The following is a 27,135-nucleotide window of genomic DNA, read 5'->3' as shown; positions in this document are numbered from 1 at the left end:
CTAATATACATCATGGCAAAAGGGGGAATGGTTGCCAAAACACTGTCTCCTTCCGAGGTGCTGGATTTATCCCGTGCTGTTGAACGTGTCTGGTATTTCATTAAGGGTTTCCATGTCTCACTGTGTTCGCACATGGAGGTGAACTTTGGCTGTGATGTATGTCAGCTTGCAGATTTAAACGCCACTTCTGTTCTGAGACCCTGGGTTGCAGTAGCAGAACACCTGGTCGCACATTGCTGCATTAGAGTATGACGAACCCTCAGGCAAGTGATGATACTGCCGGCTAAATTGGACTGTGAGAAGTTAATAATTTATCTAAAACACCTCGCTTGGAGTGTTTTTTACCTCAGTGGCCGCTGCAATTTCTAACGTCTCTGAGAGAGCTCTCAGTAAGTAAAGGAGGATTAAGTGCAGAGGAGACGAAATACTTAATACGACCTTGTCAGCTGTTCATTGGCAGACCTTCAAAATTTGTACGCTTTTCCTAAATTTTTCCTTCTAAAATTCGCCTTAAAAACAAAACCAGAAAGCAAAAAGGCATGTCTCCGAGCTGCCGTTGTGCCCCCGGCCCCCTGCAGTGCGGGGGTCCCGCCGCGGCGGTGCCTGAGGCCGTCGTGCTCTGCTCTGCGCAGCGCGGCGCGGCGGCGCGGGGCCGTGCGCGGAGCGCGGAGCGCGGCGCCCCCCCGCCGCCGCCCCGGGCCGCGCCGCGCCGCGCCGCCGCCGCCGCCGCCCCGGCGCCTCGCTGCGGGCGTGCGGGCGGCGAGCGCACGCTTGGAACTAACACGCGCCCCCTGGTGTTTGCATGCAGTCATTGCATTCAGCAGATCCTGGAGGCTGTGCTACACTGCCATCAGATGGGCGTAGTCCATCGCGACCTCAAGGTGAGTGCTGCCCCGGCGGCTCCCCCTCGCGCGGCCGCCGCCGCCGCCGGCTGGGCTCCGCGCGGCCGCCTGCCTCCGCCGCCTCGGAGCCTTCCCCAGCCGGAGCGGCCGCCTTCGCTCGTCCCAGCCGCGCTGCTCAGTGCCAGAGCAGAGCGCCCCAAAGTAAAGAAAGAGCCTTGTTCGGTGGGAGCGTAGGCCTTTTCTCCCCGTTCGCTTCGCCTGTGCTACGCAAGAACGAACTCCCGGGATTCACCGGAGAAAATCCTCCGAAGGCTTGCGGCTTGCCAATACCTAACTGTCCCCATCTGGCCTGTGCAAGACGCAGCCGTCCGAGTCTGCTGTCATCTTGATTTGTCAGTACCGGGGAAAATGGTAGTTACTTTTCAAGTATTTGGTGTATTTGTTAAATACACAATCTTCCTCTCTGTCATCCAGAGCTTTCTGGGGAGGGGGCTTTGGATCTTGCATCAACGTGACTTGTCATGCTTCTGGGAAGCACGCTGATGTTTCCAAGTCACGCGTTTTAGCAATGAAAAGCCAGAGGCTAGGAGATTGCTGGTAGAAAGACCTGTCTCTCCTCCAGTTCCCATTCAGATGGCTGGGCTATCGAACATCTTTAGAGAGCTGGAATTCCCACACGGTTCTTACCACGTGTGTTCCCAAAGAATTGAGTTCCTCCCAGATGAATGCTAATACTGAAACAGAAGCTTCAGAAGGAAGCTCGTGAAACAAGTGAAGTTCATTTTCTTTTACTAGAAAGCTCAGAGAGACAGTTTTGTCTCAGACCTGGTGGTAAACTATCTTTGTGGATAGAGGAGAGTACTTAATTTGAGCACCTGGCCTTCAGAATCTCAAGTAAAGAAGATTGTTCATATTGAAAGCAAATGGAAGCTTACTATCTGAAATGAGATCCTTTACCAAAGCAGAGGAAAAAGTGGCATGTTGGCTAAGGCAGTAAAATGTGCTAATACTTTCTGGCACAGCTTCTCTGTCTCTTATTTTCCTTTCTGAATGAGTTACAGGGAGCAGGAATTTCCTCCCAAGACATGAGCTTTTGAGTGTTTACCGTTAGTAATGATATTGGAATCAGAATGCTGTCTCTTGCCGTCCTTCACCCCAGAGAAGACACTATTATAATAGTTGTGTTAGTTTATAAAAGTTTTTGTTGTCCTGTGTAATTGTAGAGTGTTACACTCTGAAAGCCTAGAGAACATAAAGAAAATTCCAAAGGCATAAAGAAAATTTTCTGCCTGTTTTGTGCTTCTGGATTTTCTTGTGTCACATTTGTACAACGTCAGAATGACAAGTCTCTATCCAATGTATATATCCTGCATGGCGGCTGGATAATATGCAACAAGTTTAAATGAAAGGATGTCCAATTTGTCCAGCTGCTCCAAAGATTCCTTTCCTCACTGTACACACAGTATTATGCTTCTAGCATGAAAAAGAATAAAAACCCTAGATTGTAGCCATGTAAACTGACAGAGTAAGAAGTGCTTTCTACTACCTTTCATACATTCGTACAGAATAACCTTTTCATCACAAATGCATTAAATCCAGCTGTTCCTGTGCTCCAGACAATGTGTGGATTTCTTATTCTGGCAATTCCAGAATGAATTGGAAACAGTGAGAAAAATCTGTTTCTGCCAAGCTATAGTACTTAGATTCATTTCTGAAAGTGAAAACTTCAGGAAACAAAGTCATCCTTCTTCAGTTACTACCTTGTGTCAAGGGGGAAAAAAAAGTGAGTGAAATGAAAGACTGTGATAAAATACCCGCAGAACTCTCTGCACAGAGATGTCTGGAGAATGTACAGGAAAGAAGATGCAAAGACATGGGACCAAAACTACAAAACGCATACAAGATGGATGTGAATACCTGCTGTGAATACCTAAACTGCCCCAAAACCTGATGGACTTTTTCCAGTAACTCAGATCACAATCTGAGGACATGTTTGGGGTTGGGAAAGGGAAGAAGAGGGGGAGATACAGAGTGGGACAATCTGATTTTGTTCAACTTGCCTTTCAGTGTGATTTAATAGCAAACAGGAACTGAAGCCTCTTATAACCTGCAAAACTGCTTATTGCTGCCTTGTTTGTAATCCTTGGTACAAGTCAGAATGGTGATGGATCCTAGACCCAGAAAAAACTAACCCGTCTGTCTTTAACAGATGGTAGGAGTGTACTTCCATGTAGGAATTTCGAGCCCTGGCGGTCAGCAGCATTGCTTATTTTGTGAAACTGTATGATTATGACCCTCTTGCACTTCCCATGGAAGTTAAATAGTTAAATTAAATTAAAAAAAAAAGCTGATGCTCTAGATGTATTCAAGGAAAAATATGCAAAGCATAAATACTTGATCTCTAAGAATAAAGACCTTTAGAGCAGTAAGGCAGAAATCATGTTAATTTATTTGCAAGTAATTTTATTAGTTAACATTGCCATTCTACATGCATGACTGCTGCCAGTCTCCCAGTAACACAAGGCGACGCTGTCCAATCCAAACTGTGAGTCCTCAGTGACCCTGGCTGGGCTGTTAAGGTCTTCCAAGTCCTTGCAGTCTTTCTGAGTTCATGCATGATAATTATCTAGTGTGTTTCTAATCATCCTGAAGCGACAGCTGCATTTGTTTAAGGATATAGTCCCACATGCCATTGCCCAAAAGGCTGTTACCTTTTGGCATGGTAAATCAGTAAATGTGCTTCATTTTCTGTTGAAACATATTTATATTATGACAGTGGTGTTTGTATAGAGCACTTTGATTGGCAGACTAAAGACATGTAGTGGAGTAAAAAGAAGCCAAACCAACCAAACAAGAAAAAGCCCTCCAGCAACAGAAAATGCAAAAAGCCTTATTTTGAATAGAGTCACATGTTGCAAAGTGGTACGTGCTTGATAGATTATTCCTTGCGTTTCAACCAAGAGTGTGTGGCATTTCACTGCTTTTGGATTGCCGAAGGTCACAGCCAAATAAGATCAGCCATTGCTTTAAGAGGCTTATATAAGTAGTGCATCCCAGGAAGTAATTACTGTAAACTTTTCTTACTCTGATTAAAAAACCTTTAAGAGCCTATGGCACCATACATTGAAATAGGTGTGATTAAGTGGCAAACAATGTGACATTGCTTAAATGAATATTGGTAAACCTAGAGAAGAATCCTAAGCTGTTTGTTCAGTGGTTGGTATGATGTGGTTGAATTTGTTATTAATAATAGAATATAAAGTTTAGATTTTATTCTGAGAAAGCTTAATTTTTATTCTTTTAACGTGATATATATGAGATTCATCAAGTAATTGTTAGTGACAGCTTTTTAGTGCAAACTTTATGATATAGCATGATAGGGATGACTGAGGGAATGATTTTCATTCTCTTTTACTTCAAGCATTTCTTTTTGAAGGGTAAAAAAAAATTTTTCTTTTGAATTAGGAAGGGAGAAATGCACATATAGTTGTTGTAACTTTCTATTTCATCATTTCCTGTACCTGTCAGAAGAGTCTCAATATTTTCAGTGTTTGCAAACTGAAAAAAAAAAGAGGTAATTTACAGTTTGACGGAAGAGGGGGAAGAAACCCTTTTAAACTAACGATTTTGCCTGGACCAGCAGCGTTGTTAACTAATAAAAGTTCTTAATTAAAGAGGTCTTAGTTAGACTCAAGCATATTTTGCTGGATACTTGGCAGATGTACTAAAGATAGTCTTTGCCCAAAGAAGCTTATTCTCTTAATTGTTCCCAAGATCAGTACCTGCACAGGATTAGCTGTAATCACGTGAATAGTCCCTTGGAAGCCTATATGATTGCTGCTGGGTTTAAAATGAAATATGGGTTTAAGATTTTGCAGGATTTGGGTCCCCAGTGCCAGTCTGGATGTAGTGAATTCCCTTGTGGACATACCACTACAAAAATTGCTCCTGGAAAAGTCACAGCAATACCCTTGAAACAGAGGTTTTGTTATTAAGTAAATATGAAACAAAACCATTTTCTGAAGATAATGGAGATAGGAAAGAAAGAAAGAAAGGCCAAGGAAAGCCTGTGGAGCTCAGAGTTTTCTGAAATTGTATGTTGGACTCTAAAGTATTCTGTAAGTTATGAAAAAGGTTAAAGTTCAAAGAATGAAGTTATCTTTGGACAATTCATATTTGGTATATTTGCTAAATGAAGTTAAAAGGATACGTTATAAATGCTAGAATGAACACCATTGGTAATGTTCAAATTATTTAGTTCTAACTGTGTAAATATATTGTAGCGTTTGATTTCGGATGTCACTGACATACCCCAAAAAAGAGCATACTGGGATTTTTTTGCAAATTTATTTTCAACTTCAGAAAGTGGTATTTGCTCTCGGTTCTATGTAAGCACAACTGTGGGCATGCTGCTTTTGCTGAAAGATTTGGACTGTAAATACACCTGCACTCTAAATACAATATATGAGTGTTATTGTTAAGCGGTGATGGAAAACACATTTATACTCTGTTCATTTGACAGTTACAGATACCTAATCCTGCAAACTGCAGAAGTTAAGCCAGTTGTCAGATACAGGATCTCTCTTTCGGGTTTTTTCTGCAGCATTTTTCTGGTACTGAACTATTAAATACTCTCTGAATTACACAAACAGGTTTTACAATTCTGTATGACCATTCCGGTCTACATAGTTCTCTAGTAGGTCTGCATGTTGCCCTTAGCCTTGCTATCATGTGGGATCATGAAGGCCATTTACAGGCCTGGTGGTCCTTCCCAAGTAGGAATGGAAAGTGCAGGGTTTTTGTGGAGAAAATGCATGGTTTTTTTTTTCTCTTCTTTAAGTAATTGTTCTTTTCCAGATTGCCTTAATTAAATAAAAGAAAGCGAAAAACTGTCTAAAATGTATTTACTTATCTTTTCATCTCAATTTTTTCTCTCTCTGAATAAAGCCTGAGAACTTGCTTTTAGCTAGCAAATCCAAGGGAGCAGCGGTAAAACTGGCAGACTTTGGTTTGGCTATAGAAGTTCAAGGAGAACAACAAGCTTGGTTTGGTAAGTAGATCTTTTTTATTTATCTTACCACTTACTCTGTGTTGACGCTAAGCCTCCCAAACCTCCCAGCTCTCACCCTAATGTGAAAGGTGTAGCTGTATGACTACTTGATACATAGTTCTAAGAAGTGTTTTGTTCATAGTTCAGTCTCTACACCTGGCTATGCTTTAGGCCTTTTCCTGCAGGAAAACTTATCTACAGTTCTCACTGAATTAAGCAGAGCTTGGCAGCAGACCTTCTTTGCTTTAAAAAAGAAAAAACAAAATCTCGAAGCTGACTTGTGGCTACATTTCCAAATCTAAGAGCTTGCTTACACAAGAAGGGGCTCTGCTTCATAGCCTCCTTTTTACTGGCAAAGCTAAATCACTGTGCCAAATGACATAAAGTAAACTGGCAGAAGTTTATTCTGTTGGCACAGCTGTGTTCATACTGGGGATTTTGCCAGCACAGCGATACTGGCAAGGAGGAGGGAGAGAGAATTTTTTTATTCATACTTCTAGTAAATATAGCTTTAGAAATGTCCTTTTTGCAAGTAGACTAAGTGCCACTGATTTGACCATGAAACTCAGCTTTTCTGATTTGTATCTTGTCCTAGCTTTGCCTGACTTCATGTTCTACTGTGACGTGGGTGCACACAGGCCCCTTCTTCCCCACTTTCTCCTGTGTACCTATGGGAAGAAAATGTGGATGTTCAGGCAGGGAGGGAGGTGGGTGGTTTCCGATCAGATGTTCAGTCCAGGTGACTGAGGATCAAGACTGTGAGTTAATTCTGCTTAGTGCACCTGCCCTGTAATTTAAACATGTTGTCTGAGTCAGTTGGAAATATCTGAAAATTTTATTATAAAGCACTTCTGAATGTGATTAAAAAAAAAAAAAAAAAAAAAAGAACACATGGGATTTGAGTGTTTAAGGCTGTAGACAGATGTCGGCATCCAGATCTTGCTGTGACGGTACAAGTTATCTCTACCAGCTGTTTATATTGCTGTCCTAGAGGTGACTGCCCCCTCAGATCTGCTAGTAGAACTATTCATACAACTGTTCCTTGACCCGCTGGCATCTAAATAAGCTGGCTTAGTAGAAATATACAATGGCTAATACATGAGCAATTCATACGGCAGATCACAGAGATCATAAACCCAGGAAGGAAAAGAGTTGTTAAAAGCATCAAAAAATGGGTACAGCAGTCTGGAAAAGGATGTTTATGCATAGCTTATATCTCTTTTGAAGTTGATACTGAAGTTTCTCAGTCACTTTGGTGAAACGTTTGGAAACGTTATCATCATCTGAAGGGGGTCAAGAGTATACCTGTTTGATGGTGATGGTAACAAAGATATATCAGATTCTGGAGGCAAACTCCATGAGTGCTTATGACCATCAGAAGACGTTCTGTGCTTCAAACCAGAAAATGGAGGATTTCTGCCTTCCTGAAGATAAAATTCACTGGTGTAAACCAGATCTGCGGAGTTAATACTTGGGATGTATCTGCTATTGTCCTGTACAACACTCCAGTTCAGGATATGAGAAAAGAAAGGGCGGGTAGTGAGCTGTTTATTATATGCACTTCTCTCCAGCTCCACTGAACTATTCCTTTTTGAGTTAATGTTAAAAAAATCCTGATTACAGATTGTTTGCTGCAGTTAAGAGATGCCCAAAAGAAAAGCATAAAAAGAAAAAGATTTAATAGTGTTCATTTAAAATAATAGGATGTATACAAATGTGATGCCTTTAACTCAAATATGAACTGATATGAAGCACAAGACAAAAGTCATTATAAATCCAAGGGAGAAATAATACTGAATAACATATTAATAGCAGCTACATATTCTCACTTAGAGTAGCTAGAAAATGCAGCTTAAACTTGAACAAAGTGATTGTAAGTTTGCAGTCAAAGCTTAGTGTAATAGCACAAAAGATTTGGACAGGCAGTGGGTTGAGATACCGAGTGTTTGAGGCCTAGGATATACCTGCATGTGCATGCACAGGCAGTACCATTAGACATATGTTGCTAGCTTTATAAACCCAGGCTGTTGTTTTAAATCCCAGCCTTTATATAAGTGGATTTCAGTAATCCACAAAAGACAGTGGAGGTTGCCGTTGTACATTAGCAAGTAGACCAGTACAAAGGGAATTGATCAGAAATAAGACAAAATCTAACTGATTTGTTTTAATGACAAAAACATCAGGAAAAAGAGGAAGCATCTTCAAGAAAGAAAAATATCAGCAGAATGAACTTGATTTCGGGGGTGTTTTCTGTAGATGGTTTATCAGTATGGATGCAGATGATGATATACAGGATTTTGCAGCTCTCTCAAATCTTGCACTGTATTTTTTGGCCATTTGGTGCTTGTAAGGGCTTATTGTAGACTTGTAATGTCATGAGGACTTCCATGTTGAACTTGATAGAAAAGAAAGTGAACAGAGTATCTTCCATAGCTATATGTAAAGAATGAATAAACCAGTAACAACAGAATAGAGGAAAGTAGTCTAATGTAGCTTTTTTTTTTTTTGTAGTGTTTAATAGGACCAAAGGGTTTGCTACCTCCTTTGGAACTTTCTCTGCAAAACCTTTCTGTAATGATCTGAGTTCCTTCCTTCCATCTTCTCACAACAGCTTTACAAGGCAGAACATGGACTGCTGTGTGTTTGGTGGTTTGAACTTTCTCCTGCTTCCTTCCAGAAAATTTTTCTGTTTTCCGCTGGTTTCCCCAGCACTTACTGACTCATGATATGCTCTGATTCTAATTATAGCTCTGCATAAATACGGGTTTTTTGGTGTAGTCCTTTATCCTGCAGGAATGGTGTGATGGTAGCTTTTCAGTTCAAGCCACGGATATGTATCAGCAAGAAACCGGTCAGCGTTCTGCGTGTGTGGATACTACAGGATACTTTCCTGGTCTGCATGTTTATAAAGCGAGCCTGTTCCTTGCCTGTTCGTAGAACGTGTTCAACTGTTTGGTTGAAACACTCTGCCCTGCTAGGAGGTGTTTAATGTACTGGGAAAGTGTTGGCAGGTTCCACTGACTCATTGAAGCAGGTTGACTCATTGCCCCTCATTAAAGTCAATGGATGGACTGCAGTTAACCCACTGGTAGCTAGATTTAGTCCTAGTGGCAGCTTGTCTTAATTTAAGTCCAGGCCTGTGACTAGAACTAACATATGCACAATTGTTTACTCTCAGCTGCTTGCTCTTGCCCCTTGCTGCCTTTTCCCCATATCTTCTCACTGGGCTGTCCATTTGAATTTCTGAATATTCTTGAGTCAGAGTAAGGTATGCTAGCGAAGATGTACTACCTAGACTGTTTAAACTAGCCTGGTTTATTCTGCCATTTTATTTTGGTATCGCTGCATATAAGTGCCTCTGAGAAGCCTTGAATATAGCAAGGGGGTGATGAAAGCACAGGGCAGACCTTAGAGCAGTGATCTCTTCTGCTGTGTGTTTAAGGTGTGTTTCTCTACATTGCTTTAGGTTTATGTAGTGGGATTATGTTTAGTTAGCTTTCAGTCCTGGTTAGGCTCAAAGCCACAATTACCATTTATGAAATTAAGTATATATGTAATCTTTGCAGAAGAGGGTTTTGAGACTGTAAGCTATTTAGGCAGAGTAACATGCTATCTCATGTACCCAGGCACCACTGAACACAATGAAGCATAACATTTGTCTTGGGCCTCCGGATGCTTATTTAAATTATATAACAATAAGCGCATATGAAGATACATTCTTTTCTAGATACTTTACAGTCAAAAGTAGTTTTCAGTTTTGCGAGTTGTTTTAGCTAAAGCAATTATTACTAGCACTAGTTTTCTGAAAAGCGCACACCCATATTTATATAGGGATCCCTCTGATGAGTCATAGAGTTAGCTGATAAATAAGTTTAACAGTTTCAGTATGCTTTTTCTTTTTCACTGAAATCGTGACTGTATACTTTTCTGCATTAAACATTTCTGCATTATACATTTCTGCTTTAAACCGGTTAAAAGTTGTTTCTGATATGCTTAGACCCGTTCTGTGTACTTGTCAAGGGATGCAGTTAACTAAGTACTGTATTTATTTTCACTCTAAAGTTTAGTTTCAAGTGATGCCTAATTATGTTTATGGAACTGTGGTAAGTTTGAGAGTCAAGACAACTTTACTTCCACTTTAAAAGGAACAAAAATATTAATGTAGAGCACTGTTTCCTTAAAAGAAAAATATGAAACATCACTCTATTTAAAGCTACTTAGAATATTTGTTTTACAGCTTCTCAAAGGAGATTAAGATATGTTTCCTGTATGATAGTATTCTTTAACAATTCATGGTTCTAATATCAGGAGACTGCAAAAGCCAGCCTGTTTTTAATTAAAATATTTTAGGTATATTCTCAGTAAAATACACAGAATGTGTTCCTCCTTTTCCTTCTCCCACCCCAGAATGATTGCCAGCTGAATGGCAAAGGCTTCCTTTTTCCGTAGCTCTAGACTTTATACATTATTGGCATCTCTCATATGTTTCATAGCTTGTCTTACATTCAGCACAAATTTTGTGGAATGCAATATGGTATTTCAGTAATGATGTGTGGTCCTTCGTTAAAGTCACCAAATTCTCACCTTTCTAAGAACTTCCAAGCATTTATTTTAAGCAAGGATACTAGAAAGAACAGGCAAGTTTCTTAAAATTAATGTCATTAAGTTTTTACTAATTGCAGCATCCTAAGAAAAGTCTACATTATTCCTGCATTTTATATTTCTCCAAAGAGAAAGCAGCACTGCTGGTAATAAATAAATAAAAGGAAGGAGAGATGTGATGCTTTTTGTTCACTTTTGTAAGGAGGTTTCCAGAAGTGGCATGACTTCAAGGAAAAGATTGCCACCATCTGGCATTGGCTGAAGTGACTTGCCACTTCTGTGCAAAGAAATTAGAATGGTGTTTTTCCTCCCTTTTTTTCCTTTTAAATGAAAGATTTGTCCATTCGTGAGCTTTTCTAAATCAAGCCCTATATGTTGCTTACTCAGAAATCAATGCTTCCGTAAGATGGAATTGGATTTTTAAAATGTTCTTTATAGTTATGAGACTGTAGCTGAGCTGCATTTCTGTTTTGTAAATTAGCTCCCCGTAAATGTCAGTGGAAGTATTGTGTGTGTGATAACATTTTTCACAGCTGACAGCTGAAGGACTAACATAAATTCTGTGTGATTCCTGTTTACAGACATAATTTTTATGGTTGGGACTAGTTAAAACAGACTAGATTAGGCTAATGTTTTAAAAAAAAACAGTAATAGTGTTCATAGTTTTTGGCATGCATGGTGTGCATTTTCTCTCTTTTGGTTAGTATTTCCAAGGGGATCACTCAGATCATTGAGGCTTCCTACACTCCCCTCTACTCCATTAAATTTTTTGACCCTGAGCAAATATATGTGCACCTCACTACTGGATGACTCACTGTGGCTTACAGTTATGCAAAAATCATGAATGAAATTTCATCAGCTATCTTGTAATCTTTTTGGAAATGTTCCACTGTTGCACTTTCACCAGATCCTTGACGCTGTTGAACCTGGAGTGCTAGCATAGGTGGGTTAAGCAGCTGGCTTTTAGCTGTCATCTCAACTGTACCAGACATGATGGGAGAAGGGAATGTGCCCAGCCTGCAGCGTTCCCCGTATTGTCGCTTCTAAGTGAATTGCCATTAAAAAAGAACAAAATTAACTGTTTAATATTAGATGGCATCAAAAAGTCCTGTGTGTTGTGTGCTGAGATGAGAATGTCTTGCTTTTTGCAGAGCATGTACAGCTTTTGAGAATACTTGCCCTTCCTTTTGACAGGCTTTGCTGGTACTCCAGGATACCTTTCTCCAGAGGTGTTACGAAAAGATCCCTATGGAAAACCTGTGGATATGTGGGCATGTGGTAAGAAATGATTGTGAAAGAGTGTTCAGTCACTTTAAAGAAAAAGTACTTTGGGGAAGAGAGATGGTATCCAAAATACTATCTAAAATATTCCACATCAGAAAATATATATTTAGTGAAATTCAATATTCATTTTTAGAAGTCTTCAGATTTCTTGTTATTCTTCCAGCTTTATTTATTTTGTTGTTATTTGTGAAGATGTGTTGCCACTGCATTCTTGGTCATGACTGCACAGCACACATTAATGTTTTAAAAAACTGCCTGCAGATGCACTATGCCTAACCAGTCACAAAATGTAACAATTTATAGCGTAAGCAGAATCTTAAATTGATTCGCAAGCAGCTTAAAAACTGATCTGACCAAGATATTAGAACTGCAGTTTTAAATTTTTCAACTGAGTTTTTTGCAACTGCAGTGCAGAACAATTTTTTTTGTCACTCAGTTCTTTGAAACAGTGTAACTTACGGTACTGGCAAGGGGTTGCCACCTGCCTGAGAACAATCAGTATTTTTCCTTTTCTTCACACTTGCTTGGTTGTATTTATGAAAACTTTTTTTTAGTCAACAGTGAACCATCTCTGTACAAGTAGCAGGTTGGACATTTAAATTTACCATCGACCATGTATTTATAGAGATTTGAGTTGCCCAAATTTTCTTTGCATGAGGTTTAGTTAAACTCCAACTTAAAGGTACCACTTCAGGCCACAATACACCAGAGGTAGCAAATGCATTTTCATAGAATGTCTTTTATAGGTTGAGCATTGAAAAGTGCAAATCAGTTTCCCCAGGTAGCTAGACAGTGTGCCTGATCTGATTTTGTCAGACACACGTTTTGCCCACAGTCTGTATAGGATGTTGCCCTGTGAACCCTGTATTTGCTCTTATCGCCAGCATAAATAGGCAGTGTTTTTCAGTAGCTAGGATACCACTGTTGAGCCATTTGTTTTACGTGTACTTCAGGTGCAAAATGAATTTCTGGAGTTTATATTTCTCTAAATCACTTAATACTACTCTAAACTTTCTGCAGGTGTCATTCTCTATATCCTCCTGGTAGGATATCCTCCTTTCTGGGATGAAGACCAGCACAGACTCTACCAGCAGATCAAGGCCGGTGCTTATGATGTATGTGCTATGCTCTGTCTACTTAGCTAACTATAATTGTATCTCTCAGTAGTTTTCTAGAATAAAAAGTTAACTCAAAATTTTTTCCTAATTTTTTTTTTGTATTGTTTATATTTATGACCTGCTTGCTATGGTAAATACCACTTTGGTAACATGAGCTTCATACTGATGGGAACATCCTTTGCTAATTTAAATCTGATTTCCTTATGCTCCCAGTTTCATTGTCTGGCCCTTGTATAAGTCCTGCAAACATTATGTTTTCTTGACAAGGCTGTTCAGACCTCTCTGCCTCTGATAAATATTTCTGAACTCCCAGATGCCTGTGTTTTTTTTCTTGTGGTTTGTCACTTAAGCCAATCAATTGTTTTTATAATGTCTTAGGCTGCCTGAACATACACTGCAATACTGTTGTATTGCCTACTTTTGTAAATACAAGCCAGCATAGAGCTCTTCGAAAGAAATAGTTTCATTTCCTCTATGTGTGTTCCAACCATAAGCATTATGACTGTTAGTAAGTATTTGGAAAATTGAACTGATATTTTGGTGACATACATGAATTTTGCAACATCATCTGTTTATACTAAGTTAAACAGACAGAGGGTTATTGATGCTCAAATTTAAGCCATTTGTGAATGATGAAGAGCAAAAGACATAGAACCTTTTATCTTTTAAGCTACTTATTTGAATCCAGTCCTGGAGCGATAATGACTGAAAAGTGATTGTCATGCTATGGCCTTTTAGTGGAAATGAACAAGTAATCATATAGGAATAAACAGGATGACAGTGGGAATTACAGTTTCAGCTGTGAGGGCAAGAAATGAGTAAGTGCAGAAACTGAACTACCCATCTGTATTGTACATACATGGTACATACTTGTGAAGTACTTTGCCTAGATTATAACAAATTCCTATGATCTAAAAATAATCATTTTTTAATAGTGGATACCTCAAAATGAAATGCTTAAGCTTAAGGTCTGTCTTCACAAAAGCAGTAGACGTCCATATTTTTCATTCCATTTGCATTTGGGCAGACACTTTGAGTGCATGTGTAAATATTTGCCTGAGCAAGGAGGTGTTAAATTAATGACTAATTAGATTTATACACCATAACTATACAGTTAGCATGAAGACTGACTTGAAAGAAAGCAAAAAAAGAGATCGTATAATAATACTTAATATTTGTATCTTAATTAAGCTGAAACTAGGACTGTATTAGGTTCTGCATGACCATATGCCTCTGAGGTGATTAGATTTTGTTATTCCACCTGCCACTTATTTTATTCTATGAATTTCAATTGGCATCATGTTACTGTAAACATAAATGCTATGCATCTGAACCAAATCAATAAAAAAGAATAGTAAAGGAGGAAAACACTATTTGTAAAACCAGCTCATTCAAACTGTTCTAATCGTGGCAAACTGCATTTTTTTTTTCTTAAACCTGTTAAGTTGTGCTAGTGGTTAATGTTACAAAAATAGTATCAGTAAAAATCTTTACATAAAATCATGCAGAGATCATGCAAGTTAATATACACATACATGTTTTTTCTTAAGTTTCCATCACCAGAGTGGGATACAGTGACTCCTGAAGCAAAAGACCTTATCAATAAAATGCTTACTATTAACCCAGCAAAACGTATCACAGCATCAGAAGCGCTAAAGCATCCATGGATCTGTGTAAGTAACTTCCACTTATTCAACAAAATAATTTTACAGGCAAATCAATTTATAGTATTCTTCAGCATCCAGTGAAGGTGTTCAGAGGATAATTTTTGTCCTTACTCATGCTGTTTCATTGCACCTATTTAAGTAGGAAGGTGTAAAATTGTAATTATACAGATATAGTCAATAGTGTCATATTTTGAGGTTCCAGCCTGAGATAGAGCTTCCCAGAAGCAGACTCCTTTTGCTTCACTTCATGATGCAGGGGTTCACTGCCAGAATTAGGCTGTAATACCTTCATGGTATTATTGCAAATTCTCAGGGAAAAAATTTACAGGAAAGTCATTTTCAATTGCATAATGCATTACATTTTCATTTTTGTATAACCATTATGATAAGCATGAAATTTAAAGGCAGAAAATTGAGGGACTTGATATAAGTCAGTTTGCGAGTAATAGAAACTACCTTCCTATTATTGGATCCAGCACCACTTTCCAAGTCTCAGTACATGCTACAGTTTGACTTTGCAGGTAGTCTTGGCTGATACTTAGAAAGTCACAGGGAGATGTATAGGTGGTTCCCAACCCTTTATTCATTCCAATAAGCTGCATCATCTTGCCTTTAAAACTACAATGCAAATTATGTTTTCCCTGTAAGCCAAATTAAATACAGCTGAGTGTTCTCTTAAATATTTCCTGCTGCTGTACTTCACCTAATATAACTAATGCTAAAAAAAGCTTCCTTCTTTTTTTAAAGCATATTTTCTGAAACCATAATTGAGCGTATAACTTTTTTTTATGTGTGTACTAGGTAACCCAAATTCTAAGATTTTGTGTTTTTCCTAAGTCCTTATTTATGTGGAAAAATTAATTCATTTCAGGAGGACCTTACACATTGGAAGCACAGAGTATAATAAGTCCTCAATTTTGTTGATTTGGAGATTTTTCCAAAAGTGTAGAATCCTGCATAAAGGGACAGTCACACAGGGTAGAAATTAAAGGCTTAAGGTTTGGACCATCTGAGTTATAATATACATGTTTTGCAGTGAATAACATACTAGATGTCTGGCTGGATACATTAAAATAATTCTTTCTTCTTCCCTTAGCAACGTTCTACTGTTGCCTCTATGATGCACAGACAGGAGACAGTAGATTGCTTGAAGAAATTCAACGCAAGAAGAAAACTAAAGGTAAGAAAGAAAACTGCAAGGATGAGTAGATAATTTTGAAGAGATAAAAGTGTAAGTTGACTTCTGTTCCATCTGTAAAACAAATGGCCCTAAAGGAATTTCTTCTTGAATATTATTATCCTATGAACAATTTCATGAATGATCTGCTTTTAATCATGGAGATCTTAAATTTTTAACAAAGATGAACAGAACAAAGCATGTTGATGTAAGCTATCCTGCTAAGCATTATAAACAATATGATGCTGGACTCAGTATATCCTTTTGCAAATCTAATTGCATTTCTAGTCTGTTATAAAGGCGTATTTTAAGAAGGAATTTTTTTAATGATTATTGCATTATTTTGTTGGATTGAGAATAATAACAATTATCTTCATTTATAAGAAGTAAAAATATTTAGTTGAAGGAAAAAAATCCCTAGGGCTATTCTTGTAGAAGATCCTTTATTTTATTCTGATCAGCCAAGACAGGATAATTTTACAAATGTGAACATTTCTGATCGGCACATTGCAAATAAACTCCTCTTCCTACCTCAAAAAAAAAGATTCTAAGCACACAAATCAAGTCCATTTCATTTTCAGTTTTGTGTTTTGCAATTCAGCTGATGATTGTTGTGACTGTGAGTACCCAGGGTTTGTGCATTACATACTGACAGTTAGTAATTATTTGAGATTACCAAGTTGGTAAGAGGTGCATACTTAAGCTTGGATTACAGTTCATGCATTCACGGCATCAGGTATGACAGATAATGCACAGAAAATCCATTGTTTCAGGGTTAATTCAGTAATTCATGCAATTTAAGAGTGTGTTTTCCTTTGTGTTGTGTTTGCATTCAGAATTTTACACAAGTATAATGCTAATTTGAGAAAATGTATTTGTACACAGGGGGCCATTTTGACAACAATGCTGGCTACCAGAAATTTCTCAGGTATGTTCATTGAGCTCCAGATTCATATGGCCTTGTTTTTTTGACGCTGATGGTGAATAGGATCTAATTAGGATTTGTGTAGTATAGAAGGACCTTTATTGCCGAGGAGCATGTAAATATGATACATCTAAGTTGTTTCTTTTGCAGAAACAAACAAGAAAATTAGACTATTTGGGCCAAATTGAATCTTTTCTAGCAGACTTCAGCTAATGCAGTATTGCAGTGGAAAGTGTGTTCCTTCTCTTTACATTTTTAGTGTTATCTGTAGTATCTTCTTGAAAGACATACATATTTTCCTGGCTATTTTGATGGAGGAAATTGAAAATAATACATAAAATTCCATATGTTTAAATGTAGTTAAACAAAGTTTAAAAAGTTATTTGCTTTTATATAACTGAAACCTCATTCCAGGATTCGATTGCATCTTGTATTAAAAAAAGACATGTTGTTCTTTCTTTATTGCTTTGCTAAGGAGTAAGAAATATATTAAAATTAGTCCTCCTTCTTCCTCTCTTCTAATTCTAGTGTGATATAACGAGGTGTTTCCTGCTTATGAAATTATTTTCTAATGAGTGTACACGGAGATTTAGGTGTTTATACTAAATAAATTTTGATGGTGAAGGCCAAAATGTTTGCTGTTAGTAGAGTTAAATTTTCCTGAATAACAGTATAGCCAAAATTATGATGCTATGCTGAATTTTTCATTTGCCATTCAAAGTTTTAAGGGAATAGTGAAAGAATAACACCAGATTTAAAACTCTTCAATGTGCAGTTCCTCCTACTCTATGATGTAACTGTTGGAGTGTAACTGAAATGAATTTACAGATAAAAACATAGTAGCTTTGGGCATGTTTTGAATAATAATAAGCACTGAATTATTCAAAATAAGTTAAAGAATTATGAATGGAAGAACAGTTTGTTCTATTTGCATAGTATTTAAAATACACATGGTTTTTCTGTGCTAAGTTCCTACATTTAATATATACCTATAACACAGAAAACTACATTTCTGTAAATGACGTTGGATTCATGCTTAATGAATTGCTAGTAACTTTCGTTTCCTTTTAAAGGTGGTAATGCTGTAGGTTGTAAAAATTTAAAATATCAAACAGATGTGTCATTTCTCGTCACTATTCGTAACTGTTAAAGTCTGTATATGTAAGGGTCAGTTTCAACTTTCATGAAGGAAAAAGCCAAAGTCATTTTCAAACATTATTTCGGCATCAAAAGCAAACAGGTTTTTTGGCTTTGTTTTGGATTTTTTTCACTTAGCATCTCTGTTTTATCCTGTAATGATGCATAATGACATTTTACTTTTCAAGTTGTTTATTCATTATATTCATTGCAACGCATGCGTTTGAAGGTCATTTGTCCATAACAATGTTGTTATAAAAGTGTTTTATTTTCCTTTTTCTTTCTTCCTTTTATGTGGAATGTATATTTCTTGTGAGGTAAGACCCTCAGCACGTGAAAGGAACATCTTTTTTCTCTTCTGAATCAAAATTGCTGTTTGCCCTAAATCACTCTAATTTCCTCATGTTGTCACAAATGCCATTTCTTTTCAGTTTTCTTTCTGGCTTATTAGCTCTGCATAGGTTTTATTTATAGCTATTGCTTGTAGTTGCAAAAAATCTTTCATTGTGGGCTTAATTTAGAATATGCTAATAGCTTTGCTACTGCAAATTCTTTAAATATTTGATCTGTATGCAGTATCTGTGCTTAGAGAAAGACGCATTAACATATTCTTAAAAATACATTCCAAGCCAAAAACAACAACGGCAAAAGCAGTTGAGTAAGAAGTATGTCCTCTAACATAACATACTGCATAATAATCCACACTAGAAACATTTCAAAGGACATGCTGGCAATGCCATAAACACAGCACTTGTAGTTACTGCTTTTGATACCCTCATTTGACTTGTTTTTATTTTTTTTTTTGCATATAACATGCAATGTTTCTTAAGCGTTGAAAAAACTCAGAAGTTAAATACAAAAGCTTAGCAAAAGGACCTAGTTTGTTATGAACAGCAGCCTATAAGAATTAATTTATATTTTCCCATATTTTTGTGATCTCTGACAGTATAAAACAGGCTTTGAAAGGAATGAACTTAGGGGTTTTTTGGCTTTAGGTTTTAGAAGTAGTTCCCCCTCCTTTCCTTTCCATAAATTAATCTGAGAAGTTCATGGAGTTCCTGAACATTTGTATTATTGTGAAGTCTAACAGTTGCTTCGGGTTCAAGGCCTCATTGCATCAGGTTCTGCAAGCACACATTACAACAGGAAATATCCTCTCTCAAAAATTTCTGTAAAATACTTTATTTTAGATGTTAATTTACATGTTTATCTTATGTAAAAACATGCTATATTTCTGTTACATAATACAAATCTATTTTTGTTACTCTTAGCTGGAAATCACGGGCCTTGTCACATTTTTAATAGCATTTGCTAATGTCCATAATTGTTAAAATATAGTTGGAGGAGTGATACACATTTGTTAAATTACAAACATTAACCTGACCTCATTTTCCAGTTTTAACGTGAACAGCACAGTAATGGACATTAGGTATTTCTGTACAGTTTCTGGGATGATCGTACATTTTCTGCACTCTGAACAAAGCTAAATGAGCACTTGATGCAGGCATAGTTGGTGAATAAGCCACAAATACAGACTTCAAATTTAAACCAGATAGTCATTAACTCAAGGGAAATATCAATTAAACTGTCTGTATTGTCACAAACACCTTCTCTTTATGTAAATAGAAGATGCAGAGCATATATGCACAAAGGCATGGCCACTGTAGCATGAAGCAGATTCAAAAGGCCTAACTTGACATGTTCCTCTGAAGCATTTAGCTTTTCTTATTTTTCCCTAACAATGCTAAATGGAGAGGGAAACAAATGTTGGTAACCTGTCATCAGAAGCAGTACTAAATATTTTGTCTTCTATTTTAAGTAAAGCTAAGTATTGTCAGTGCAAGGGGAGGGAGGCTGAAATATATGATGTTGTCCTCCTTTCCCCTTCTCATTCCTCTCTCCAAAATCCTGAAATAATTTGAACAACCTCAGGCTGGCAAGGCCCAATCATTTATTTTTCTAAAAGAGAAAGAATACCTGTAAGGGTCAAGCTCCACGTCATGTCTCTCTCCCCTTGGTTACACCAGCTTTTTAGCCTGGAACATTCCTCTGTCAAAAAGGCTTCCTAATTCTGAGCAAAACTGTATATAGAACAGCACCTTCCTTACAACCTAAACTACAGCATATTTTCTAATAGGAAGATGGGTTCATGAACAACAAATAAAAATGCCAGGATCATTTTTATAGTTCATTATTCTTCCGGTCTTTGGCAGAGACTCAGCAAGCATTTGCACTTGTGAATAGTTTATTTGAATTTGGTAGGTCTCCCAGCATGTATTTCTGCTGCAAATGTTTGCAAGTTCAGGGTTTTGGTTTGCTTGCTTGCACATTAGCCCTCTAAATTTAGTAATTTGGACTAGCTTGACCCAGTTTACGTGGCAGGATTTAAAGCCTAATACACCTGTGAATCAAAATTGTGACAAATAAAATCTTTCTTGTCAGATCAGATTGAAATTATAGTCAAATTAAATACTTATTTTGAAGAAATTTGACTGAGCAGGGTGCAGCACGGTTCAGAAAGCCACAGGCTTTTTTTTAATTGGAAACTGAAGCACAGCTACCATTCTTAATTATTAACCCCCCCAAGAAGCACTCTTCCAAAACAAAACTTCACTAGCAGATCGTTCTTCCTTTTGTGTTTGCAACCTCCTTGTCCTCTTCTGTGAGGTGACTGATACTGTCATCATGGGAAATCCTGAAAGAACCATTGCTCAAAAGTGCTCTTTTATAATGCAATTCACTTTTCATTTAATGGAATAGATAGTCATCTACCTCATTATAATTTTAAGGTACCTTACCCCATTGATTAGATGTTGCTTACTTTTATGTCACTCTCATATTAATAACATCATTAAGATAGTGAGCTCTACAAGTATCCTATCAAAGTCCCTGCCATCAGAACAGTACTACTTCATAGTCCTGTCAAACTATCCCTGTCAACAACTGTAAACATACTTCAGTCCAGAAAATGAATGTATCTGAAGCTGCTTCTCTTACACATATCCTACTTCTGTTTCTGTTATGACACCCAGTAGTTCCTAACAACTAGGTTTCTCATTGTATAATTCCCAACAGCTTTAATCAATAGAAGAGAAATATTTACACTCTTCAGTATTTGTAGTTTCTTAAATGCTATAGATATCTTGTATCCTTTACTTAGAGCACCAAGGAGAGGAAATAGAAACTGAAAGTGTATGCAGCTGGGGGGCTATGGGGGTTTGCTGCACAGCTGATTGACCTCAGTAGTAACCATCTGACACTGAAATTATTTCTCTCATTTTACAGCAGCCAAGAGTTTGCTGAAAAAGCCAGATGGAGTCAAGGTAGGTTAAATATATGCTTTAAAATATATTTTCTTATTCACTATCTGAAACTTCTGCCAGTTTTTAGAGTTGAGTATGGTTATTTCTTTTCTTTATAGAATTTAAGTGCTTCTTAGTGCATATTTGAAGTGATTAAAGTTAGGCAAAACTTAAAAAATGAAATGAAAGGAATAGCTGAAAGAAAGCATTTTAATAAGTAGAAGATAGAAAACTGCTGGAGAAAGAATGCTTTGCTTGCTATTTCAGTGAAGGATGATTGTATAATTAATGACTCAGTGTTACAAATTGGCCTATAAATATAAATGATGGTTCGGTGGTGGGTATGTTAGCTTTTTAGGTACCAGTGCTTATCTGCAGCTCTATTGCCTCCATGTTTCCCCTTGATTTTTTATTAGATGCCATGGAAGATCAAAAGTTTGTTGGTAGGTTTGGCTCCACATTAAGTGTATTCTGCCAGATGTCCTTGGTACATTTGGCAGAACTTGAGGGGTTTAATATGTCAACAAATAAGTTTGTCCTGACTAATAGACCTTACTAAGAAGGGAACATTTTGGCAGCTTTCATACATAATTTAGAGTTCCTATTCTCATGTCACCAGATCCTGCAGGAGGAGAGATGCTTCACAAATGAACATTCTGGATAAATACTTTGAAAAACAGCCAGAAAAAAAAATCACTAAGCAGTGAGAAATGTTTTATTTCTTTTCTTGGAGGACACCTGAAGACTAAAATAAGTGCCTCAAGATTTCATTACATGATTTGAACGTTTTTCTTCTGTGCTCTGTGTATTTTCTCAGGAGTGTGTCTTTGACCTGAATTTTAATTTTATATTTAATCTTAATTTTTTACTCTAACAAAACATTATGTACTTAAATACCTTACTCGTAGTATATTTGTCCCTTCTCTCCCAAATATGCACACTTTCCCTATCAGAATAATCTTGACACTGACTTAAAATGAAGTGAGTACACTATGATTTCAGTGCTTCTCACTGACAAGTAATAGATATCTTAGTTGTATGGAGAAGCACATCATTTGTACTATTCTGTCATTTTTGTGGAAAATCCTTAACGTCTTTCATTCTGGAATATTTAAATTGTATGTACTCCAGCTGAATAGCTTTTCCTGTTTAAATATCATTCCTCCTTCAGGTCTACTGTGGTATTTGTTATATCTTAATTTTGATTATAATATTGCAAACAATCGTTGCCAAAATTTTGCCTAAATTACACTTGTTGGGCTTTGATACTTCAGTTTACAGCACATTTTATTTATCTGCTGTTTTCCTGTGTGGTTATGTGGAGCAAAGAGAGTGAATATACATCTGGGGAGGTCTATTTTCATCTTTTCTTTTATTGAGAAAGTATATTCTCCATAGCATTTTTCTACCCCTTTCTACAGCTTAAGCTGTCTTAAAAAATACAACAAAGAAACAGAAATATACTGTTCTCCATGCATTGCTACTTTAAATCCAACCAGTCACATTTTCTTCTTTTCCTTTCTCTCTGACTGGTCAATTCAGAAAAGGAAGTCCAGTTCGAGTGTTCAGATGATGGTGAGGATCTTTATCTGACAGATTTTTCCTCCTGTGCAACGTTCACACTCAGAAATCAAACAGTTGCATTTAGTTTTGTTAACATACTGTGAGAAGCTGCAAGACTTTAAAGTATAACCTTGTGAATTTTAAGCCTGCAGTTGCTATATGCCATCCACAGTGAATTGTTCTGCAGTTCTTTCAAGCAAGCTTTTTATTTTTTTAAACTGGGGACATGTAAATACATAAAAGTAGATGTAACATTGGCCAATGCAGCTGTCCTTAGTAGATAAAAAACAGTAACAATATAGTAATCTTATAACAGCCTTCCATTAGTTTTAAAAATCTCTGTGTATTAAAAGCTAATAATATTAATATAATAAAATGTAACACAAACTGCATTGCTCTGCACAGTGAAATAGTATAGCTTTAATTGAGCAATTACAGGTCAGGATGCAATGCTGAACGCTCAGGAATCAGAAAACAACTCCACAGCCTTTCCATACTACGTTCTCCTAGCTAACTTCCTTCACAGCTCAGGGGTGTGTCAGAAGATGTCCCAACTGACTGTCAGTCTCTCTAACTTCTCTTCCTCCCTGACCTACTCCATAGTTTTGCATTCATCTGGCCTCTGTGCCTCCATATGGCAATTCATTATATTCCTGTTTATTATGGCCTTGAACGTGAATTTGGAGTTGATGATGATGATCTGCTGTGGTGTCCCAGCCAGCTTCTGTTGCTGCTGAAGGTAGAGAGAAGGCAACTGTCATTCACACCTTTCTCTGGGAAGCACAACTCTCCTTGAAAAGTAAAAAGTGCTAGTCAGATATTAATAGGCATGTAGTTACATAGGTAAATATTCTGTTCTTCTCTGGGTGAATGTAGGGTTTCAGAGACAGTATCAGTGGTAATAGTGTCCAAATGAGGGAGAGAGGACAGGTACAGTGGGGATATTTCTAGTATCACAAACATGAAGTATGCTTTAGTCCTTCTGTTGCAAAAGTATTCTGTGGAAGATTAAGTCCTAAGATACAGGTTTTGCTTCTTAAAATATTTTTATAAGATATTGAAAAAAAGACCATAAATGACTCTACAGTCATGCCCAGCTGTTTGGTGTGTTTGTGTGCATCTGTCCTGTACTGCTATCAAACCTAAAAGAGTGGCTCTTGACAAGTAATGATTTAGTATAAAAGTTTTTCTCCTTCACAACAAATGGATCACCACTTTAGTGTAATTTAAATTTAGAACAGTTGTTTCACGTGAAAATATTTTACTGCTTTTGGAATAGTTTCCCTTTTCTGTTAAAATACATGCAAAACAGAGAAGTGTGTGTTCATATATCTTAACAACAAATCTCATGTGTATGGTATATGAGAATGAGAGAAAGTGTACAGGCTTATTGCTGTTTTCTCTCTAAGCTTCAAAGGGTTTTGCCAAGTTCTGCTTATACAGAAGAAGTAACTTTGTTTTGAATTACATTATCTCTTTCTGCTTTTAGTATGAATGCTGAATTCTTGATATGTTACTAATAAGTTTTGAATATATTTCCTGCAGTTTTCAGCAGTAGCTGTAATGGATATTGTTTATTTTTATAGGACTTTCACCAAGGGAGTATGGACCCAAGCCTGCTCTCCTTACTCAGGCAAAATTGGAGTTAAAATTTGATTAACCTGTTTTCATTATGTATTCAGCAACAAGCATTTTTTTGGCATATCACTTTATTTTTGGTATTAAGCTACTACTGAATGGGACTGTATGAAATCTGGTGAAATCTTCATTTCCTTCCTCATGTTTTTGCTTTGCGTGTATTTGAGTTTTTTATTAGTTACTTTTTGTTGGTAGTGTCTTCATGACTTAAGCTGTCACCAAAATATGAACTTTCCGTTATACAAGTTGATATGTGATTTTCTCTTGTGTTTGAAGATACAGTATGCCATCAGTGTTGTATGTGTGCTCACTACTCCATAATTCTCCTATAGAATTTCCATTTATTGAAGTGGTTGGGGTTTTTTTAAGGTTTTTCCTGAGTAAGGACTTCAGGTTTTGCCAATCTCACAGTCCCCTAAGTATCTAAGCAAGTTAGTTGTTATATAAAATACTAGCTAATACTCATGTCTGAAAAAGCTAAGTTCCCTGTGAATGCCCTTGTGCACCAAGGTATTCTTTCTCCCCCTATGTTGAGTTCAGAGAGCCCTGCAACTTCTGGCTGAAATGGTACTTGGAGTACACAGTTGTGAATGGGTAAATGAAACTTATTTGGTAATAACTAGTCTAAGTTGGAGCATAAAATAAACACTTGGAATTCAGTAATCACTCATATTTTCTCTAAATGACAGTATCTGTAGAAAGGCCAGTGTTAGAAAAATACAGATGTCTCATCCTCCTGCTGTAGAGCACTATTAACTTTGATTCTAAATCAAAGAAAAATATTTTTATCCTATGTGGGAGAGTGGGTCCTATCATAAATATTGCTAAATAAGATTTAGTATGGAAATAATATTCTTCTGGCATTAACTAATTAAGCTGCAATAGATTCCTGAAAGACAAGTTAAATGCTAGTTAAGGTAAGGCAGTTTTCACTCTGGAATTAATTAATGCAAACCCTATCTACATTTCCATAATCTAGACATGTCCTAAGTAAGACTTGAATTTAGCTGCAGGCTTCATTCCTCCAATCGATGGGTCAGCTGCCATACCTGTACCAAAGTAAAACAATAATGGAAAGGATAGGAAGGCTGAGGATATTAAGTTCAGTGAATTTCTCCAGTGGTGCGAACTTCCGAAGGCTCAAACTTAGCAAAGCCTTAGCACTGACAAAAGTTAAATGCTAGCCTGCACCTCTGAGAAGTTGAACACTTCACCTGAGATGACAGAATCTTTGGGAAGCTTAAGTTAGAAGTCAGATGTTTCTTACACAGCTCAGTTTGGTCCACTGTTCTAGGACTTTCCCTTTCTTTATGCCTTTTCATATAGATTGCTGAGGACATCGTCATTTTCTAATTGATTTTAGAAAGGCTTTTCTTTAAGAAGAAGAAATACCTCACAAGCTGGCTTAGAGGATTGCTAGGGTTTTTCTTTAAATGATGTAGTTAATTTTTTACAAAAAATCAATTAATGAAAGAATTAAGTGTTTTTCTTCTTTTGTTTTGCACATTTAATGTTAAGTACTGTGGATAGAAGGTTCAGTACTTTTTTTTGATCAAAGTCTTTCCGAACTCTATATCTATGTACAGCTTTGCATGCTGGTTTGGACTACTCTTGTTAAAATTAGACGTGACCAAAATGTTTGTGAAAAACTTTTCTAATAATTGTCAAAGACAAAAATGAAGTTTTAAACTGTTTTTACCTATACTTTAATACTGCTTCCTAGTCTATGTAAAAGTAGTTTGATACCTGATATCCAATATTTTTCTACTTCTCATACCACAATGTTTATGAAAGTGGATTTTAAAAATGGATTTAAAGAATCAGATACATTTAAACTTACTGTTTACATCTTTTTTGAGATAGATGTTTGTATAGATAAAAGGGCAGTCTTGTGAAGATATAGTACTGTGCTAAGCTTAAGAAGTAGCATGACTATCCACATGTAAAGTTAAACAGATATGTAGTGGTTTGTGGATTAAGACTGCAGAAACTGTAGTGTGGAACCTGATGCTTCCAGGGTATGATACCAAAATTGAAAGGCTGATACACAGTTAGGGCAACATACTTGAGATTGGAAAAATCACAGCTGGGAGTTATTTTTGTCTAAAATAACACCAAAAAGCTGAAGGGGCATCAAACTATTTCCAACATCAGTTATGTTAATGGAATTACATTCCAGGAAGTCAGTAGAACTATAGATTTCTAAAGAGCTATGAGGAATCAAATACTATTTGTGCTAGTGATTGGTAATTAGAACTAAAGTGTAACTGAGTGCAGTTATTTAATACTGTTGCGTGATTAGAAACTTCAATGGCAATTTAGGACTCTGTTTAAACCCATATTCATTTTATGTTGTTCTCAGATGCATTTAGCTGCTTTCTAAAGGCTCTCCAGTCTTTTAAATGTCACAGCTGAAGTCATCTATACCTTATATAGAACTTCCTAGAGTGCATCTGAAAACCTGTAGCTAGCATGTTTGGAGGAGTTACAGCTAGCTATCAAAGCTATTGTTAGTGTTCCTTTCAAGTTCATAAGTTCATCTTTCTGTGATTCTTTATTTCCATATCTATATCTATATATAGATATCTATATCTGTATATAGATGTTCTATACAGAGAGATATAGATACGGTGCCTTCTGCGAGTTCTAAGGCTTGTCTGTTTCTATTTTCTGCATACCTACAGATAAACAACAAAACCAACGTGGTAACCAGCCCCAAGGAAAATATTCCTACCCCGGCGCTGGTATACCTGGAATCTTTCTTCTCATGCTATCTTGAAGTTTTTGACTGTTTTCTGTTTGTTCTTTCTCCTTTTCTGCTTTTTCATGT

General features: G+C 37.0%; 1 protein-coding gene across 6 annotated transcripts in view; it reads left to right on the top strand.

Annotated features, from left to right (window-relative positions):
• The window catches only part of CAMK2D (calcium/calmodulin dependent protein kinase II delta), a 177,511-nt gene that overhangs the window by 115,712 nt on the left and 34,664 nt on the right, over positions 1–27,135 (top strand). For 3 of the 6 annotated variants that reach the window (XM_064510619.1, XM_026105302.2, XM_064510623.1), the window contains 7 exons: positions 5,790–5,892; positions 11,689–11,772; positions 12,799–12,893; positions 14,447–14,569; positions 15,660–15,743; positions 16,626–16,668; positions 21,088–21,125. In XM_064510619.1, the coding sequence (XP_064366689.1) occupies positions 5,790–5,892; positions 11,689–11,772; positions 12,799–12,893; positions 14,447–14,569; positions 15,660–15,743; positions 16,626–16,668; positions 21,088–21,125 (570 nt within the window). Of the gene's footprint in view, positions 1–808; positions 882–5,789; positions 5,893–11,688; positions 11,773–12,798; positions 12,894–14,446; positions 14,570–15,659; positions 15,744–16,625; positions 16,669–21,087; positions 21,126–27,135 lie in introns of all 6 variants that reach the window. The other 3 variants (XM_064510622.1, XM_064510620.1, XM_064510621.1) reach the window with 3 other exon arrangements.

The sequence above is a fragment of the Dromaius novaehollandiae genome, chromosome 4 (assembly GCF_036370855.1).
Source record: "Dromaius novaehollandiae isolate bDroNov1 chromosome 4, bDroNov1.hap1, whole genome shotgun sequence".
Classification (NCBI taxonomy): Eukaryota; Metazoa; Chordata; class Aves; order Casuariiformes; family Dromaiidae; genus Dromaius; species Dromaius novaehollandiae.
Note: the sequence above shows the minus strand (reverse complement) of the source record. Positions and strands in the feature narration are given on the sequence as shown.